General features: G+C 38.1%; 2 protein-coding genes across 2 annotated transcripts; both read left to right on the top strand.

Moving 5' to 3' along the window:
- Positions 1–653: 653 nt before the first annotated feature.
- Positions 654–9,591, top strand: LOC135078347 (cilia- and flagella-associated protein 61). The gene is made up of 10 exons (XM_063972945.1): positions 654–683; positions 1,244–1,331; positions 1,718–1,929; positions 7,775–7,866; positions 8,226–8,334; positions 8,474–8,585; positions 8,724–8,800; positions 8,957–9,133; positions 9,303–9,381; positions 9,454–9,591. Exons 2-10 carry the CDS (start codon positions 1,269–1,271, stop codon positions 9,589–9,591), a joined length of 1,059 nt encoding a protein of 352 aa, XP_063829015.1. The 5' UTR covers positions 654–683; positions 1,244–1,268.
- A 426-nt stretch (positions 9,592–10,017) lies between these two features.
- LOC135078346 (cilia- and flagella-associated protein 61-like) lies at positions 10,018–19,467 on the top strand. The gene is made up of 18 exons (XM_063972944.1): positions 10,018–10,257; positions 10,619–10,750; positions 10,907–11,101; positions 11,962–12,090; positions 12,198–12,358; positions 12,538–12,722; positions 12,885–13,080; positions 13,514–13,683; positions 14,665–14,771; positions 15,229–15,294; positions 15,469–15,601; positions 16,103–16,276; positions 16,384–16,464; positions 16,952–17,065; positions 17,333–17,446; positions 17,926–17,997; positions 18,097–18,129; positions 19,001–19,467. Exons 1-18 carry the CDS (start codon positions 10,163–10,165, stop codon positions 19,154–19,156), a joined length of 2,313 nt encoding a protein of 770 aa, XP_063829014.1. The 5' UTR covers positions 10,018–10,162; the 3' UTR covers positions 19,157–19,467.
- The last annotated feature ends 214 nt before the right edge of the window (positions 19,468–19,681 follow it).

Here is a 19,681-nt window from a genome sequence, read left to right as displayed (position 1 = left end):
TTGATCTCGCTCCAGGTCTTGCCGATTTTCTTCGCCTCGTTTGTTACAGTGCGCCGCCAAGTTTGTTTGGGGCGACTCACGTTTGTTACGTTTTCCTTGGTGGTTCCAATCCAGAGTCTGCTTGGGGATGATTCGTAAATATATCCGGCTTAAACTCTAACTAAGTAATACTGAAGTTTAAAATTTTGGCTGTTCTCTGTTCTCATTTATTAAATAAATAATAAATATCATTGGACATTTTACACTGCGCTTCTAGTCCCAAACTAAGCAAAGCTTGTACTATGGGTACTAGACAACGGATATAAACATACTTTAATACTTTTTTTTTGTAAATACATACTTATTATACATAGAAAACACCCAGTCCAATACAAACAAATATGTTCATGCACACAAATGTTTGTACTGTGCGGGAATCGAAACCGCTACCTCCGGAATAGTAGTCCGTTTGGAACCACTACACCAAACGGCCGACCCACTACACCAAACGGCCGACTTACTTGAATAATGTTACTTGTCCAATTCCAGCACAAGGAACTAGCAGTAGGCGTGATGTGCCTCAACACGCAGATAAACCTCGAAGCGCTGGAGGAGTCTTTTGAGCTATCCTCTTTCGGTGGACTTCGACACCTGGAAGGTTATTACACCCACAAGTACAGCAGAGACCTGGAAGCCTCCGTTAGGTTGGTAGCCTATTGAACAGGATAGTAGACGCTAGTGAATTTGGTTATACAGGGTGGAATTTTGTAATGCCACCTGAAGGGAAAGTACTCTTAATATTGTAGATAGAAATTTTTTCTCAAAGAAAACATTCCTTTATTTTTGAAAAGAAATAGAACTGCATTTAAAGATTTCCAAAAATATGCTTGCCACACCCGGGAATCGAACCAACTAAAATCTGTTAAAAATTACACCCTGTATTTTTATTACATCGATCGTTAGGGTTAAGTATAAGGATGAAATCTCTCTAACAAACTTCATAAATAAAATGAAAGGAAAACCATGAAATCTTAAATTATTTTAATTATGTTACAGAAAATTGTATGGTATGGTAGTGAATGTTCGAAAAATTTTTAAAACTCTTTGAATGCACTTCTTTCATCTTCTTTCTTTTCAAAAATAAAGGAATGTTTTCTTTCAGTAAAATTTTCTATTTACAGTATTAAGAGTATCTACTTTCCCTCCAGGTGGCATTACAAAATTCCACCCTGTATAATTACCTATTGATTAGTCACACTTTCAGTTTATCTACTAGCGGCCTGAACCACATGGAGCAGCAACCTTCTTCTACACACCAAATGGATTTTTCGCGACCTAGCGCCAAGTCCAGGGTATGTTATGATTTTTATTATTATTTTATTACAAGTGTCGTTTTTGTAAGTTATTCTTATCTACAATGTAACCTTGTTGGTGATCAAATAAATAAATTGTAGAATCAATTTTAGAATCCTTTAAGCTTGAGTAGCTCTATTCTGGCTTTAAACAATTCCTTATAATAGCTTGTGTGCTTTGTTCTAGCCTTAAAAAAGTCTTACATTTATTATGGCGCAAGTACACTATGCGGAATATTGGGCGAGAGGTAATAGTGTGAACACCATCTCGGTTACTCTCTCCTATCCACAACCGTGCGTGCCCATACTTTGGTGCGCGATCTAGCGCTTCGTCTCGGTCAATTTGCCGCATAGTGTACTTGCGCCATTGTTTATTATAATGTTAGGTAACCTGGCTGTTCAACGACGACGAATTCAACGAGTTTCGCTCAGAGGCCTTCCCTGTGGCATCCCGCGCGCCCACCCCTCCCCTCACTCAGCTGGACATCCTCAATCTTCTGGAAGACGAGGAGGAGGAACTGGAGTTCGACATCGTCAACATTGACACTGATCTGCTAAGGGTGCCGAAGATGCTGTCTTATGATACTATGGAAAGAGGGTACTACATTGTTTTTTTTATTCTTTTTTACTATGGTAATATCGATAGTCCCTTATATTATTGAACGTGTATAGGTAGGCCGGTTAAATGAGTCCTCGCCTGCGGAACGCGGGGTCACAGGGGCGTGACGAAAACGGGGATCGTACGGGGTGCGGGCGGCAGGCGCATTCTTGTCAAAATTCATTTCGCTGGCGATGCGGCTAGCGAACGCTTGTGTTATTTGTTACGGACGCTTTTTGAGGGCTATACATGAGATTACATTTTTAAGATGAGTCGAAAGATTTTCGGACATAAAATTAATAGTCAGTGCAAGCAAATAGCTTTTAACGTTTATGAATATTTTAGAAAAAAAAAACTGGATCCAAATTCTGATGAATATCAACAAGATATACCGTTAAACAAAACCGTAGCAAACGTTACTGGACTATCGGAAAAGACTGTATCTAGAATTGTACAACAAGGAAAATTATTAAAAAACAATGAAAAATTTAAATCACCGAAGAAATTGAAACAAAGCCGCAGGAAAAGGGTGGAAGTAGATGATTTCAAAAAAGGCGTGGTAAGAAGAAAAGTTACTCAGTATTACACAATTTTTAAAAAAATACCAACTCTGAAATCCTTGAACGCTACCCTTAGAGAAGATAATGCATTATACTGCGGCAGAGAATATTTAAGATTATTATTACATGACCTAGGTTTTAAATTTAAAAAATGCGGATCTAAAAGGAAACTCCTTATCCACCTCCTTTCCACCTCCACGATGTTATATTTGGCTGTTCAGCCAAATATAACATCGTGGAGGTGGAAATATCTAAATACTATTAAAAAGTATCGTAGAGAAGGAAGACATATTTTATATCTTGATGAAACTTATGTCAATGCGTCTCATAACGTTTCAAAATGTTGGCAATCAAAGGATGAACACGGAGTATTGTCTCATATTGGTAAAGGAGAGCGTTTGATCATCATACATTGTGGTGGCTACACTGGATTTGTCGATGGAGCACTTGTGATATTTAAATCCAAATGTAAAACAGGTGATTATCACGATACAATGAATTTCGTGAATTTTAGTAAATGGCTAAATGAAAAGCTGATGCCTAATATTCCACCAAATTCAGTAATAGTAATGGATAATGCAGCTTATCATTCGGTTAGAGTAGAAAAAAAGCCGACTATGGCCTCTACCAAGCCAGAAATGCAAGATTGGCTACGACGACATGAGGTGCCTTTTGATGATAAATTAAAAAAGGATGATTTATCCAAATTAATTAAAAGCCATTACACAGAGGACATATATAAAATTGATGAGTTATTGAAAGCAAACGGCCATGAAGTGTTGCGTTTGCCTCCTTACCACCCAGACCTGAACCCAATTGAGTTGGTCTGGGGTGATATTAAAAGACAGCTAGCAGAAAAAAGTATCGACTCCAATTTGGACCAGAAAAAAAATATGTTGGAAAATTTATTTGCTGAATATTCCGCAGAAAAGTGGGAGCATTGTATTAACCATGTAATTAAAGTCGAGGATGAATACTGCGAACATGACGGAGTTCTAGATGACGTTGTTGATTTTATTATTAATGTGCACGATGATTCAGATAATTCGGATGATGGCTGCTTTGAAAGTGAAGAATCAAGTTCTACTGATATTGATATGGACATAAGTGATTGATTAATAATTTGGATAGGTACATCTTGCACACAATAAATTTTACATGAAATACGACATGAATTGTTTCATTAAAATTTTATAAAATAAATTATTTTCTTTATTAGAAAATAATTTATTTTCTTTATTAGAAAATAATTTATTTTACAAAATTTATCACCACCTGTTTACCGTTAACCACTTCACTGTGACGTCACATATCTTGAGAACTATCTAGTGAAATTTAATCTTTTTTATATCATCCCCGCCCGCACCCCGCACGGTCCCCGTTCTCGTCCCGCCCCTGTGCCCCCGCGTTCCGCAGGCGAGGTCTCATTTAACCGGTCATACTATAGTATAGGTATTCAATGGATACAATTTATAATATTGTATCATCTTTTATAGATTACTTAGACTATGACATTTTGGCGCAGTAGTTTAGTTACTTCTAAAGAAGTGTTGGAGATCATGAGTGTTCAGAATCAACAGATAAAGTGGACTCTCTTGAAATTATCTTATGATTGACTTAAGAGCGTTGTCACATTTTTCATGCAGAAATCGAGAATTTGGCAGATTTCGAAATGATTTTAGTCATATAATTTATTGTTATAGCTTCTTTTGACTTATATCATCGTAATTATCATACGTTTTTACGGAATGTCTATTGACAAAATCTCGTTCAAATTGAATTTTTGCCTACGAAAACAGCGAATTTCAAAAGCCCGATTTCCAGGTAACTCGCGAAGGCACAACTTTGAACTAATATTACAACAAATTTATTTCTAAGTAAGAAGATGGAATGTATTCATTAGAATAAGCATACCCTGAAGAAGAAAGTGTATTGAGAAAATGTTGATGTTTAATTCATTAAAATGCATTTTTATCATGTCTAAGATAGTCAAAATTCGAGAAAATTACTGCAAGAAAACAGGTCACATCTCATAATCTAAAAGTCATTTGGCAACATAAACTACTTTATACTTAAGAAGAAACATAGTACTATTATTGTGTGAAAAAGAAAAAATATCTATCTTCAATCTTCAAATGAAAAATTAATTTGAAAATACTATAAAATCGGGTGCATCAAATGGCATAAATCAGTCGTGCTTTGGCACTCGTAGACGCCGGGTCTATGTCAGTTGACTGCCCACTGACGTATATGCGTCACGCGTGATTTTTTCGTAAATTGTAGTATGATTGAGTACTTTTGATCCGCAAGTATTTTTAATTTATTTGTTTAGGTAAATCGGACTTGTAATTTCTTTCTTTTCAAACTTTTTATTATTTTACTTACAGAATATGGGTAGAATAGACAAAAGATATTATGATGGTATCTGTTTGGTCAGGAAAAAATAAATGACTAATAAAAATTTTAACAGGGTGTCAAAACATTAGTCTATGCTATTGTGTTTCTACCAACATAAAATATACTCTTCCTTACTAATAAAAGTTGAATAGCGTCTGTATGGTCACACAATGCTTCGTCATGTTTTTCCGAAAGTTTAATTACTGACGACTGAATGAAAGAAATTGGTGCGTAACTATTTATCTGATATTAAACGTTTAGTAATAAAGGGGTAGGTCAGGTAAATGACAAATCCACCAGCGGTCGCTCGATGACACTTAGACAAATAGTTTTATAAAACGTCAACTAAGTTGGTTAGGTATTTGTATTATAGATACTTATACAAATGAACGTATAAAATGAGTTTATTTTTAAAAGTATAGGTACAGGGTGGAAACGATAAGTGATTTCACTTGATTTTTAATTATACAAGATATCGAGAAACTGTTTACTGTTCCTGTAAGTGCTTCATGAGCTCTTTAAAACAATAACAATAAATAGGTCAAAGAATAAACTGGAATTTTTTCATTTTAAATGTACCTATGCCGTTTCATTTCATACTAAATGTATGCCGCCAGCCATATTATAAGTGTTAATTTTTTAAATTTAAATTTTTAATTGAGTAATATATAATAATCAAACAACAAACTCGTAAATTGCATTCTTATTTAAATTATTTACGGAAAACATGATTTTAGGTTTCACTTCCTACAATATCATCAAGAGATACTAATTAATATACTAAATAAACAGATAAAGGGGTCGGCATTAAGGCACTCAGAATTCTCAGAAACCATTGATTTCGTGTTTGTTTGTAACTGTATTAAATGTATGAAAGCTGGAAATATGTATAGGTTTTTTGAATAGATTCAGTTCGTTCTTAAACATATTATTGATGCCGTTTGCTAGGTCTCATGAAGCACTTTTTCAGTAAGTAACCATTTGTTCGACATCTTGTATACCTACTATAAGAAATATTCGAGTGAGCTCACTTATCGATTATTTTCGTCATCCTTATTTGTATTAAATTTAATTAAAATACACTAAGGCTGAGATGCACCACCTAACTTTGACCCTAACTGACAATAACCGGTGTTTTATGTTAGACAGGTTTTTGACATCCAAAATTTTGATGTCAATGTTAAAGTAAGACGGTGCAACACGGCCTAACAAATGTATCGTAGACAGTACTTTTTATTTTCTTCATAAATCTTTCTTTTCTTTATAAAGCTATCTACAAGCTTTTATTTTCTTTGACATCTGGAGTTGTAAAATCTTGCAACTTAAAATTTACTTACTTCCCGTTTTCCCATTGAGCTCAAATTTTGCATGTCTACACAGGCATGCAAAATTTCGTTTCATTTCGCACTAAATAATTTAATTTACACGTGTTTTCATGCGATGGCCAAGTCAATATATTTATGTAAAACGTTAATGATTTCCTGGACTGGACTTGGTATTACATGGATCTCACAACTTTTTACCGTAGAACAACTGAGTAGTGAGACTTGGTTTTTTGACAAGTATTGTTTTTGATGGGTTTGTATTAGAGAACGCATGTGTACCTAATGGGATAACTGTTTAAAAACACGATTAGATAAATTTTGCTCTATGGATAAAAATCTTAAAGTTACGAGCTCTTTGATGGACACAGATATTATAGATAACGTTTAAAAAATGGCACGCTCGTTTTCATACATTTCATTCTATTTATTTAACCTATCCATATTTACGTGCGGAAACGTCACAAAATCAGAATACATTTAAATTTTTCCATCCCGCATCATAAAAACTAAAAAGTCAAAAGTACTCAATACTCAATAGTTTATTGCTTCCATAATGTTTACAAAAGGTGTTATTGGTAAGGTAAGATACAATTATGGACCCTGTCGGGCACTGCATTTTAGGAGAGAGGAAGTAGTAATTATCAAATTTATTTTTAATCTGTTTTATTATTATTATACTTATTTAATATTTATTATTCATTATACTTATATTTATATTTTCATCTAAATTATTGCACTTAGGGCTACTTTTTTTGGCAGGATTTAGTTTTGGTATGTTATGTATATTATATCCTATTATATTAAAATTTATATACTTAGCATATTTATTTATTATTGTATTTACTTATTATTGTATACCTGGTATATTCATTTATTTAAAATTTATAGCATTTGAGGTTTATTTATTGCACATTATATTATATTTTACCATACATACTTAGTTGCATTTTTATTAGAACTTGTCTTCTAAGTATTCTTTAATGTTGTAATAGCTTTTATTAATAAGGAAGAGTTTTAATTTCTTAACAAAGATATTCAGTTTTGTTTCGGTTTTGAGAAAATTGGGTAGCTTATTAAATATTTTTATAGACATTACCAACGGACCGGAAGAAAATTTAAATAGTAAATATTTTTCATAAACAAGCTTTTGATGCTGTAAAAAGAATAAAATAAAACATAAATTCTTTCAAACCCATCAACTTATTACTTTACTCAATTTAAAGATTAAAAACTTGTTGCGGGATTTACTAGTGTAAAAAATACATTAATTACGTAACTTGATTTTGCTAAAAGTCTGATCTGAGAACAAATCAAATAGGTAAATTATACATTATTTCTTTATTATTATGTATGATGTACTGTCTTAGGTACGATACAACTACGGATTAAGATCGTTTAGTCGACGCAGCGTTGAAATTGTACAGATAAATGCAGTTTGCGCACTCACTACGCGACGTCAAGCAATAAAAACCTAAAATTCGAACACCAACTTTTTGCTACAACGCTCTTAAGTTGATCGTCATTAGCCTGGAGCAGAATTAACCGCACTCAATCGTTTCGCAGATTAGCTGAGAGCATCATGAAAGTATTGGACGACAAGTCCAAAAAAGAAATGTACGTCGACGAAAAAATTGCAAAAAAAGATAAACTCAAAAGTAAGTATTAATCAGAGTTCAGCAGTAGAACAAGCACTTCGTGTGAGTTGGTTATAAAGTCTCTCTTTTTATATTTAATCGGTATCTGTGAGGTATAAAAGTTATTGATATAAAGTATAGTCTGGTCTGTGAGCACGTAGAATTTTGTCTAATGACCCCAAGCTACCCATCCTTATCGCTCGCGCGTAATTATGTTGCTGTCGCGCTCGCACACTCACTGCGGGCGCCCGTCGCACAGTCGCGACAGCAATATAATTACGCGCGAGTGATAAGGATGGGTAGCTTGGGGTCATTGGACAAAATTCTACATGCTCACAGACCGGGCTTTAGATCTTTCAAATAAAAATATTGCATGGCAGTCTCAACAACGGCGGTGGCAGACAGACAACCAGAACCTATCCGGTACTCGGGACCACCTAATGCTTTTCTTCTGGAACTTTTTGCGATGCACCCGGATTATGATGAAAGGTAAACTAAATTTCTTTTCTAAGGCTTTTGTAAGGACTTTGCCCTAAAATTTTCTTCAACTCTCTATCATCTATTTCTATTGCTTGTCAGCTTGCTTGTTAACATTCCAGGCTTTTATTTTGCTGCATTACTTTTTCAGATATGGATTCGACATGCTGGAAGCAGCTTATGAGCTGTTCCCTGACAGGGATTACTGTGTCATGTGCCTCCCATCTAACCACCCTTCTTTTCCACTTTTGGAACATTTTACGGTACGTTCTAGAAACTTAAGTGAATGTGGTGACCATGCACAATGGTTCGAATGGAATTTTCTTTTGGATTTGGAAAATTGATGCTACATTTGATCTTTTGGAAACTATGTTTTTTATGGTTGTAAAATACGCTTCTAGCTGGTGACCCCTTATGGAACTCGGATGCGGTTTATAAATGAGACGCTTTACGTTGCTCACGTTAATTCTGTAAGAGGGTAAGAATTATTGTATTTCTGTCTTATCATTATCGGACTTATATTTAGGTAGGTACTTGTTCGTTATTTATTTATTGACCGTCAAGCTGTAGATCCTTGCTTGTTGCACTAGCAATGCTGAATAATATGTCCCATCTTAGCTTAAACTACTTCCAGAGACGTCCAGGTGCGTCCGGGAGAAGCCAGCGACGTGGTCTACCTGAACGACATCTTGGAGCACACTCCTCGTGGACAGTCTCTGATGGAGCTCTTCGACTCGACTCTGTATTCCCGAACTTTGTACTCCTTCATCCTGTTCAGCCAGAAGCAACCGATCGGCATGGTGATACTTGGGCAAGTGACCCTCATAACAATTCTTAGTCAGCAAGTTGTAATTTTTGATTGCTTTTATACTTTGAGATAAGCTATTAAGGTTTAAAATAAGTTGGCTACTCAACAGCTTCATGAAGAAATAACCCAAATAAGTACCTAACAAACAGCTTTCATTTTTTCGTGTTTTCAGACCTTTAGAGGACGGCACCGCAATACGAACGCAGTATGATTTGGACCCAGAACCTCGACGTCCTTGCACGGACGGCACAGTAAGTAATTTGGGGCTGATTGCAATAATTTAATACAGTATCGCCTCTATGTTACTAAGCTATTTGGACCAGGTGTTGGCAGGCGTCATGTCGCCGGCGTTGGAACCGCACGGGCGCTGGTACATGCGGGACATTCTTCGACAGTCGCACTACACGACACTCCTTTGGATCTGCAGGCTGTTCGCTAAAGGAGATGTGGTAAGTTCCTAGTTGTTATTCGTTATTTGTTCTCTTATTTCTTCTCTCCTCTATGCATCGAAGACCTGCAGATACATACGGATCTTTATGTAATTTTACACATCTATATCTATAAAAGCGAAAGGTCACTGATTGACTGACTGACTCACTCACTCATCACGAAATCTCAGAAACTACAAGTGCTAAGAGTCTCAAATTTTGCATGGGTTCCTTTTAGAACGTAGGTGCTCACTAAGAACGGATTTTACGAATCTCCACATGGTCCACACCTAAAGGGGTAAGACGGGGTCCACGCGTACGAAGTTGCGGGCGGCCGTTAGTAGGGAAATATTTGTAATTCGTCACCTAGTAACCATGTAAATAAATAATATCCGCTTGTTATTTACATAATTTATTATTTTCACAGTATTGACGTTATCACACATAGCAAATCTCATCAAATTGACGATAAATTTTTAAACCATTACTCAGTGAAAAACTTGACTCGGGTCATGAAAATGTTCACCGTTTAGTTTTACTAAAAAACTTGGGATATGAAGATGTTCACCGTTTAGTTTTGTATCAGAGTGCGAGCCGCAACCTGATGTCGCTCGCGGGGCACATGACCCCGGTGCGGCCGCGCCGAGCCGTGCCCAACATCAGCGGGAATAAGGAGCTCGACAAGATATTCCAGGATATGTGAGTAAATATGGTATAATATTTTGGCTTGATGATTAACGATTTCAGAGGACCAAGAACTTCTGATGAAGAGATGAACTTGATGTTCATATCAAAAACCTTTTTAAAATAATGTAGAGCACTTTTGTTTTTCAATGAAAGCCGGTTCTAGGCTCGGTGGACCGATGAACTAAGAAAATCGCGGGACTCAATTGATTTCGGACAGCGCAGGACCGGTTTTTGTGGAAAGCCTTTGCCTAGCAGAGGAAGGCCATTGGCTGAAACGTAGAGTAGTGAAACTGCTTCCTAACTTTCGGAAGCTTATTGCTTGGAGTAATTTATGATTTAAAATATTCTATCTACTCCAATATCTTTTATTCAGGGCAATGCCTTTCGCTCTATGGGTGCTAGAGCGGCCGCTGTCCTGCCTTCCGAAGGTGTTCGTCAACAACAGTATCGTGGTCGTTGGAGCCAGTCGGACTGGACTGGCTTTTCTGGAGTCTTTGATAATGGGGTACGTCTATGTATTTTAGTTGCATCTAATCTGCTTTGCTGAAACTTATATTGTAAGGTAGGACTTTTGTGTATCAACTAATATTTATTTCTATGTCTATGAGAGTGCCTACGTACTGCTTTGGCTTTTGTTTAGTTCAATTTTTTTTTATCACAGCCCCGCGTCCCAGTACCTAACGTTCAGCAACGTGACCCTGGTGTCTGAGCACGGCCTCCCGACGGTGGTGGAGTGCCTCAAGGCGGCTGACACGTGCATCTCTCACGAGGGACGGTATACGGACCGGTATCTCAAGAGCGTGCCGTTCTACTACTATGTGGATGTCATGTCTGCTGTCATGGTTAATATTGACAGGTGAATAGCAAATTTCAACCACACCAACGCGTGCAGATCGCCATAACCGACGCGTTCACGGCGCGAGCATAGGAAAATGACAGGTCGCGTGAACTGTCATGGGTTGCGCTACCTCTCATTGGCCTTTGATCGCGCCGGTGATTGTGATCTGCACACGGTGTGGTTCAAGCTTTAACGTTCTCTTATTAGACATGTGACTCTCCTCCCGGGCTCTCCAAATTTTTACCTACCGGTCATCCTCCTCTTGCATTGAAGTATTATAGGTACTTGGTGCTCTAAACGTCCTTAGAATGAATCATCCTTTGTACAGTCGCAGAATGAAAAGGTTCGTCACCTTAGTGTCGGTTTTCGCTTGCACTAGGGACTGTAAGAGTCAAACCTGCCAACATAACAGTGCAAGAAACAGTGCTGCTAACATTTAAATAAATATGACGGTTGCTAACAAATAAGGTTTTGCTTGTTTATTTTTCTATCCCATCAGTGCAATGCAATGATGACATTGACCAATTGACAATAGTTTTTTTTATTTAATAGAAATAATAATGGCAGGTTGAACCAACAAGAAGGTTTTAGTTTATCAATCATAATAATCTTCTTGACAAGATAAATCGTCAAACAACTTTGATGTGGATAATTTTGAACTTTACTGACGAACAGTTAAAGATTATTTTCTCTAATTCGAGATTATTCTGTAACATAGTTTCAAAAGGTAATATGTGCTCGCGATTCGTTGAAGGAATCAATTTGAAAACTGACGAACCTTTTCATTCCGTGACTGTACATAATGTATTATTTATCGACAAGTAAATGTTCTTTGTGGCAAGTAAAGTCCACCATTTCAGGTTATTTAATTCTTTCAGGAAAATGAAATGTATCCAACTGAAAAGCGGTGGTGTAAAGTTTTATGATGAGCTGGTCCTTACTTGTGGCAAACAATTTCAGCATCCAGATTACTTACACCAATCGCTTGAATTGGTGAAAGAGGTCGAGTTAGTACACGAAACGTTTTCTTAATACATATAAAAAATTAGATTTTTTTTGTAATGTTTGTACCTGGGGAGACAAATGACTCACTTGACTTACCTACAAATATTAGGAAAGGAAAGCCATGTGACAGGATCCTGATGGATAACCCGGAATACCAGCCGGACCGGGTCCCTGCGCCTCCAGAAATGCCGGATAATCTGATGTTGATCAACTCTCTCTTCGAAGCGAACTCCTGCATGAGGAAACTCATGCGCATGATCAGTGATGCAAGTAAGACGGCTTAGATATACCTAGTTTAAGTATGCTAAATGGCTTTTAGTACGACTATGAGGTGAATAAGGGGCATTTGGGGGGTCAATCAATCACATTATTCGTCGTAACGATAAAACTTGTCAATACCTTTAGTTGACGTTGTTGTGCTGTAAGTAGCTAGCTTGGCATTATTACAGAGGACACAAAGAACTGCCTCAGCGAAGAGAATCAAGTAGTGGTGTACGGGGAGTGCGTTGAGGCTTACAACTGCCTATCCGCCCTTCTGGAGCTGGGATTGGTGCCTAAAATGGTGGCTTTTGTGGAGCCCTTCCCGCCCGAGGACTCCTCTGCCTTGAGAGTTAACTGTTTCAATAATGAGACGGTAATTCGTAATTCTTATTTCAAAATCCTACCTACAAAACTAGCCTATTTAAGATCCAGAGTGTTAGGTTAGAGTCATTGCAATAGAGCAAACGGTCAACTCAAAGATTTTTATATGACTTGGTTTTATTTTTTAACTACAATCAGGGTATATAATTAACAGGTGGATGGAAGAATTCAAGGGAACCTGGAGAGACTTGGGTTCCGGATACTGAGGCAGTGCTGCTTGGCCGGTTGGAGGCAGGTTGATGCAAGGATCGAGGAGATCCATCTCATGGCGCCACTCCATGCCATTAGACTGCCTTGCTTCGCCTTCTTTTACTACGGCCTGAAAGCTATTGACATCAATGCTTTCAAAGGTTAGTCTTAAGTTTGTTATCGTGTTGAGTAGCGTCTTGTCTTGGTAGCTATAGTTTCCATAAGTACAGGAGTGCAGGTTTCCAAATAACTTCCTTCATAGCTGATAGATATTATGCGTTTCTCTTCGGTTTAAGTAGTTCAGGCCATCAATGTTACCACCACTGTGTTCTATTTGGGTTTCGGACACAAATCTTATCAAAATATTTATTAGTTTGTAAGCCTTTTTCAAGGCACTTATACACGTCCCAAATATAGCTTGTCCTACCCCCACTTCGGGACGACATATCGGCCAGTGTTGAGAGGTGGCGGAAGAAACTTACTCACCTTTGTCACATTGTAGATAGGTTATGCATCTCTCTCTTTCTGAGAATATATCTTCTCACTATTAGAGGATAGAAGCGTTTGTTACGATAAAGACATCCTAATTTTCAGCGATAAACGAAAGCGGTCTAGTGTACGACGGAGGCCTGATAGTAGGCCCGTCGTTCGAGACCAACGACCCGCACATCTATGGCGCCGGGCCCTGCACCAGATACTCTCGGAGGCTGTACGCAGCGAGGGTCCCGCACCACTACTACTGTTCGGAGGATGTGGGCGAAGCGGTTAGTCATATTCGACAGAGAAAGTCTGTCATGGGATTAAAGGAGTTTAAAAAAAGTTATGTTTATCGTATGTTAGTTAAGAGTGGACTCGAAAACTTTTACTACTACCCACATTACGTTTTACGTCCTGTGGTCGCCATTCGAGAACTTTTCTGCCCCAGCTCGTAGAGCTCATCTTAATTTTTCTTCTTGGTTGAAAAAAAAAATCCTAGTACGATTCCCTACTCTAAGAAAATGCTTCTATGCATGTGCAGTCTTAGCCACAGCTAGTTGTTAATATTTTTGTGGCATAGAACCTCTCATTCTAGGTAACAATATGATTAGACGAGCTCCGTGCAAGGCTAAACTCAATTATCTATGCGCGATGGCGTGTGTCATACAATTTATTTTCTTGTGGAAAAATAATGGATGATGTTATCTAATTATTGTAGTTAAAATTAAATCAATCAGGATCTAAGTCTTACAGATCACGCACAAGACTTAAGCAATCTTGCATATAAAAAGTCCAACTGACATTGACACTGAGCTTGTTATGAATATTGAGATCATTTTAGTCTGGTCTCTGTTTCAGTTTATTTTTGCTATAGGTACAAAATTTTCAGTCCGACCAAACCACCGGCCTACCAAAGGTCTTTTTTTATGCATAAAAAGGCAGGTATTTGATCACAATCGCACCTGGTGTTAAGTGGGATGCAGTCTAGGATGGTACATATCTGCCCTGTAAGTACCTATTCACTCTCGCCTTGAAAAGGCCCGGATTATAGTCTTCGGGAAAGGCAGCAGCAGTCTGTACTCTGCGGGGAGTCTTACACATGAAAAGAAAATGTCTGAGTCGATAATTTAGTCTATGTTTCTGAGAAGAAGCCTAGCCTGACTCTTGTATCACAGGTTAATCATTTACGAGAGCGGCACATATTTATTTTGTAATTTAAAAGTGTTTATTTAATAAAAATATTTTCATTTCCATATGATAAATTGTAGTTGGCGCGGATATTCCTTCACAAGCTCGATCCGTTCGTGATGTGTGACCCCGGCGTTGATCAACCGATGACTGATCTTTTGCCAAGATACAGCTCCAGCTTGCTGGCGTAAGTATTTCAGCCAATAGCAGCGTCTATTGCTGGATGCAAGTCTTATTACCCTGACCGTCTTGTAATTTGCGGAAATCGGGGATAGAATTCATGATCTCTACTTACTAATGGTGCTTCAAACTTCGTAATATTTGGAGGCATTGCAACAGAAATGGGGTATATTTTATCGACAAGATAGTTATTAATTCATCTAGATTCCTCAAGAGACAAAGATACTTCATCGATGTTGTGACCTTAAATTGACTAACGCCACACAACACGAAGGTCAAACAACCTTTTCTCATGGGAAATCGGCTGGGTCATACTTGTTCATTATTAATCAGTTTGATTAATCTTTACCCACTCTATGGGCAAAAGCCTTTGGTTTTATAAGTGGATTAGCTTTTGATTTGTAGTGCTGAGCTTAAAAATCTAGAGTAGATATTTGATATAATATGTTTGTTTCTATTTACAGTTTCAGAGGCTCTCATGCAAGTATGAGCAGCGCTACAAAAATCAATCTGGGGGTAACATCAAGAAGGTTATAAATCTTTTTTATGTAACTGCACAATTGTTAAAACACTCCATCTCCATAATGTAGTAATTGATACAATATTTATATTAGCTTTTTTCGTAAAGGATTTGATCTTTCAAATCATTTGTGTTTTAATCGTGACTCTAAAACTCATTCATTTTATTCTAAAATAACTTTTAGATGGCAACCGGTGATGAAGTTTGAGTCGCCAATCGTGCAGTTCTCGACTCTACCGGGGCCGGTGTACTACCTGACTGTTAGGAAGCCGGGGCCAGTGATACCAATGGAAGTGCAGCTCTCGTTGCCACATCAGGTAAAACTATAGTGGTTGAACTACGTGTTTTTAATGGTCAGCTGTTTGCTGACTGTATGAAGGAAATAAAGAAAACTAGTAATAATAATAATAATGGAAAAATAGTAAGTTATGAGAAATTAGTAGGACCACAAGCATACATCCCAACTTGCGTAGTAGATCCAAGTTGTAGAACAGATCTCCTTGGTATTTAGAAGTCTGAAAAGGAAAAGATTCGAAATCACAAAGACGCGCAATAAATACAAAATAACACTAGGTATTTTTTTTCGCCGCTTAGGCCCAGAACACACGGTGAAACGCAATTGCAACGAAACTGTATTTTTTTTAAACTGGTCGCGTTATGTGTGGTCTCTCAACGGAATCTATGGCAGAAACTTAGATGCAACTAAAAAGTGACTAGAAGTTGCAGTTTCGTTGCATTTGCGTGTTCTGGGCCTTAGCGTAACAGTGACAACACAATCTATTAACTTTGTTTGGAATTCTCAATCCATCTCTTATCAGGGCCACACGCTAGTAACGGACAAGCGCGGCAACTACTTTCGCTTGCAACTGAACGCACTGCACTGCGTGGCGAGCGTCACGTGCCTCTCCAAGAGGCACTTCTCGCCGGAGCTGCTGAGCCAGCTGTATGGCAAGCACGAGGCCTTCTTCAACAAGCTGCTGGCAAGATACAAGGTATTAGCTCATCAGGGCACAGGATAGTAACGGACAAGCGCGGAAATTAAGTACGCTTGCAACTGAACGCGCTGCACTGCGTGGCGAGCGTCACGTGCCTCTCCAAGAGGCACTTCTCACCGGAGCTGTTGAGCCAGCTGTATGGCAAGCACGAGGCCTTCTTCAACAAGCTGCTGGCAAGATACAAGGTATTAGTTCATCGAGGCATAAGATAGTAACGGACAAGCGCGGAAACTAAGTACGCTTGCAACTGAACGCGTTGCATTGCGTGGCGAGCGTCACATGCCTCTCCAAGAGGCACTTCTCGCCGGAGCTACTGAGCTAGCTGTATGGCAAGCACGAGGCTTTCTTCAACAAGCTGCTGGCTAGATACAAGGTACCTATTCTTACAATCCATATAAGGTATAGAATAGAATAGAATTTCAGCTCTGTAGCGTCAAGCTTACAGTATACATTGTTTTATTGCCAACACTTGCTAATACCTGCTCATTCATTGCTATATACTTTAAATGGCTTAAACTTATGTTAATCCAGAATGGAGCTTTTGCAACCCGTAGAACTAGAACTAAAACTTAAACTTACATTGCAGTTACATGCTGCAACAGAGCTTTTAACGTGGCAGTCTACGAGCGTTATATTGTACAATAATATAAGTTTTGAATTGCTTGAAAACAGATGGGTGAGATCGACGATCTGTACGAGTTCTTCACGCAGCCGTGGATGGCGGCGCTCTACCAGGAGACCTTCAGCGACCTGCTCAGGGATATCAACGAGCAGGACGTGGGAACTGTTAGTGTTCTCATCTATTTATTTTACATTTAGATATTTATAATTTAAGACAACATCAATCAGTTGTTTTCAGTTTGTCTCTTTCTAATGCTGTCTGCATCAAATAGCAATTACCTGTAATCGAAAATAGAAGTGAAAATAAATATTCCATTGAGTCAGCAATTGTGATAATTTCGTTTCATAATTTATCAACTCATTAGCAGGTGATGCGATAGGTAAGTAACCAGTATGGTCCTAAATTCAGCATGGATCTTTTGTGCCTTATAGGTGTACGATCTCGTGAAGTCCCGCTATTCTATGGCGGAAAGCAAGGCGAGGTCTGTGGTCGTCACGCCGCAGAGCACCTGTGCTACTGAGTCAGCCTGCGACATGGGGTACAAGGTACAATACAACGTTTTTTTCTTCAATATAGCAATAAGGTGACCTCTATTACCTTCGGAAATGGTAGTTGTAACCGCAGCTGATACCTCTACTAATCGTTTATGAAATTACTTGGCTGCGGCTATATCGTGAACTCAGATTGACGGAAATAATTACACATTTACCACAGTAGTCGTAAGACAAATACCGATCCAAGATTGGAGCGGTAAAGCTAGATGTACTATGTTGGACTTTAAAAGTGGTCCTCCGAGCCGGATCTCTAAAGATTTTTTAAAATAGTGATAAATACTTTAAGAGTCGTAATTTTTACTAACGATATGACTCGTTGCGTCCTCTATCGGAATTTGACTGATTTGCGTATAATTCATCTGGAGTGCTGTTATTTATTCCTCACGGATGTGTACTAGATGGCGCTGTCGTATTTAGAATAGTCACTCAACACACCATTTTCACATAATTTGTTTTTTATAATTCATCAGGACGCAAAAAATCTTGGAACATTCAGATCTGTCATTGACAAATTCGTCGCAAGAACTAGTAGTGCTCAAATCGTAAGTGTATCCAATAGTTTATTATGGTCGAGCGTGATAGTTATTTGAATAAGAAATAACAAGAAAATGATAGTTTATCTAACAATAAATCTGTTTCAGGTCCATATCCAGAACACGACGGATATACCGTCGGTGAGTATTGGTCGTGTAGTTTCAGACCGATATTCGAGGCTATCCGTCGGCCGTCATTGAATTAGCCCGGGCATGATCACTTGGGCTCTAGTCTGCGTTGTTTGACCTGATATCTGCGAAAGTTCTTTGCCATTTTCAGAAAACAATTCGCTTATTACTTAGTGCCAAACTTGTGATAGCAGCGATAGTGCTTCACTAAAGATTACTTACAATGTTAATAGACAAAGTACCTAATCTACATAAGATAAACAATAATTTACCCAAATCTAATCATCTAATCTAAGTAGGTGCTAGCGCTAAATAATTCAAATTAAAAAAAAAAACAAAGTGAATACGATATTCTTTCAGTTGCGGTTTTTAATACTGAGTTACCTCAAGTCTCATGTTAAGGTATGAGTAGACAATAATATCAGAAAAACGATTACCTATACTTAGTCTCAAAGCTCACGGTGATTGTATTTTCCTCACTGCATTCATTTTACCCGGGGGTTTTCATCCAGTTACAGCCAGCATCCAAACCGTGCCTTCATTCGAGAACCTTTACCTACTTCACCTTTCATTGTTTCGGCAACAGATAAAGAGATATGCCCGACCCATTGTTACTTTCTAGACGCAGACCACCGATTTTTAGTAGACCGATAGTTGGGCCCGATTTTAATTTGTATGAAGAATCGGCCGATACCAAATCGTTGTAGTGTGCGCACTTTCATACATGTCCATATTGATTAGCAGCCCGACTCAACTATCGGCCAACTAAAAATCGGTGGTCTGCGCCTAGGCTAAAAGCGTTTGTTAGATTCATTGTTACCGACATACTATATGGGTTCTCCCTGAAAAAAAAAAGAATTTGAATGAAGCATTACCTTCGCAGGAATGCGGTCAGAGTGAGTTCGTCCGTTCGGAAGCTGCGTCGTTCTGGAAGACAGTGGGCGGAGAGAGCATCGTGATTGCCCACATCGCGCGCTACCTCAACCGGAATAGCGTCACCAACCCGCACTACGCCAGGCCGCAGCATGAACATCACTGAGGTGATGTGAGAGATGATATTCTAATGAGAGTAGTGTTGGGGTAATACCAAAAGATCCGATACCGATAGATCTCAGGGCTTAAAACTAGTCAATCTCTCAATAGTGATGGTAAAGACCTTCGATTCGAAATTTTGTATTTTTTTAATAGTCATTAACTGCTTCTCCTTGTCATTAAGTGTTCACTTGTAATTGCCAATACCAGCGTAAAGATTAGTAAATAAAGTCATAATCGAAACGAGATCTGAGGGCCTAGTGTGAGTTTACATCAAACGCGCTCACTAGTTTTGTCTGCAGTATTTGGTCAAAAGAGTAAATATTCTATAACTGTATCAGTTTATTATTAGGTACTTATTTTGTTGATTTAGATGTAATTAATTATTTTTGATGTTAGTAAAATAAACACCGATATACATTTTAGACAATTTATTTCATTTTACACATGTTCATTATTTAGACAAGTTCCTTACATTATATTTACACGGAATGCACAATGCGGCCATTGACAAAATGGATTTACCAAAACA

The sequence above is a fragment of the Ostrinia nubilalis genome, chromosome 14 (assembly GCF_963855985.1).
Source record: "Ostrinia nubilalis chromosome 14, ilOstNubi1.1, whole genome shotgun sequence".
Classification (NCBI taxonomy): Eukaryota; Metazoa; Arthropoda; class Insecta; order Lepidoptera; family Crambidae; genus Ostrinia; species Ostrinia nubilalis.
This window is presented reverse-complemented; position numbering and strand designations above follow the sequence as displayed.

What these genes read in the sequence shown, in the direction of transcription:
- LOC135078347 (XM_063972945.1), top strand. Translation starts at nt 1,269, where the DNA reads ATGGAGCAGCAACCTTCTTCTACACACCAAATGGATTTTTCGCGACCT. An exon ending in GACCTAGCGCCAAGTCCAGG is followed by an intron (nt 1,332 to 1,717) that starts GTATGTTATGAT and finishes TTATAATGTTAG; the next exon opens with GTAACCTGGCTGTTCAACGA. An exon ending in GTCCTTGCACGGACGGCACA is followed by an intron (nt 9,382 to 9,453) that starts GTAAGTAATTTG and finishes TATTTGGACCAG; the next exon opens with GTGTTGGCAGGCGTCATGTC.
- LOC135078346 (XM_063972944.1), top strand. Translation starts at nt 10,163, where the DNA reads ATGTCGCTCGCGGGGCACATGACCCCGGTGCGGCCGCGCCGAGCCGTG. An exon ending in CTGGAGTCTTTGATAATGGG is followed by an intron (nt 10,751 to 10,906) that starts GTACGTCTATGT and finishes TTTTTATCACAG; the next exon opens with CCCCGCGTCCCAGTACCTAA. An exon ending in GAATTGGTGAAAGAGGTCGA is followed by an intron (nt 12,091 to 12,197) that starts GTTAGTACACGA and finishes TACAAATATTAG; the next exon opens with GAAAGGAAAGCCATGTGACA.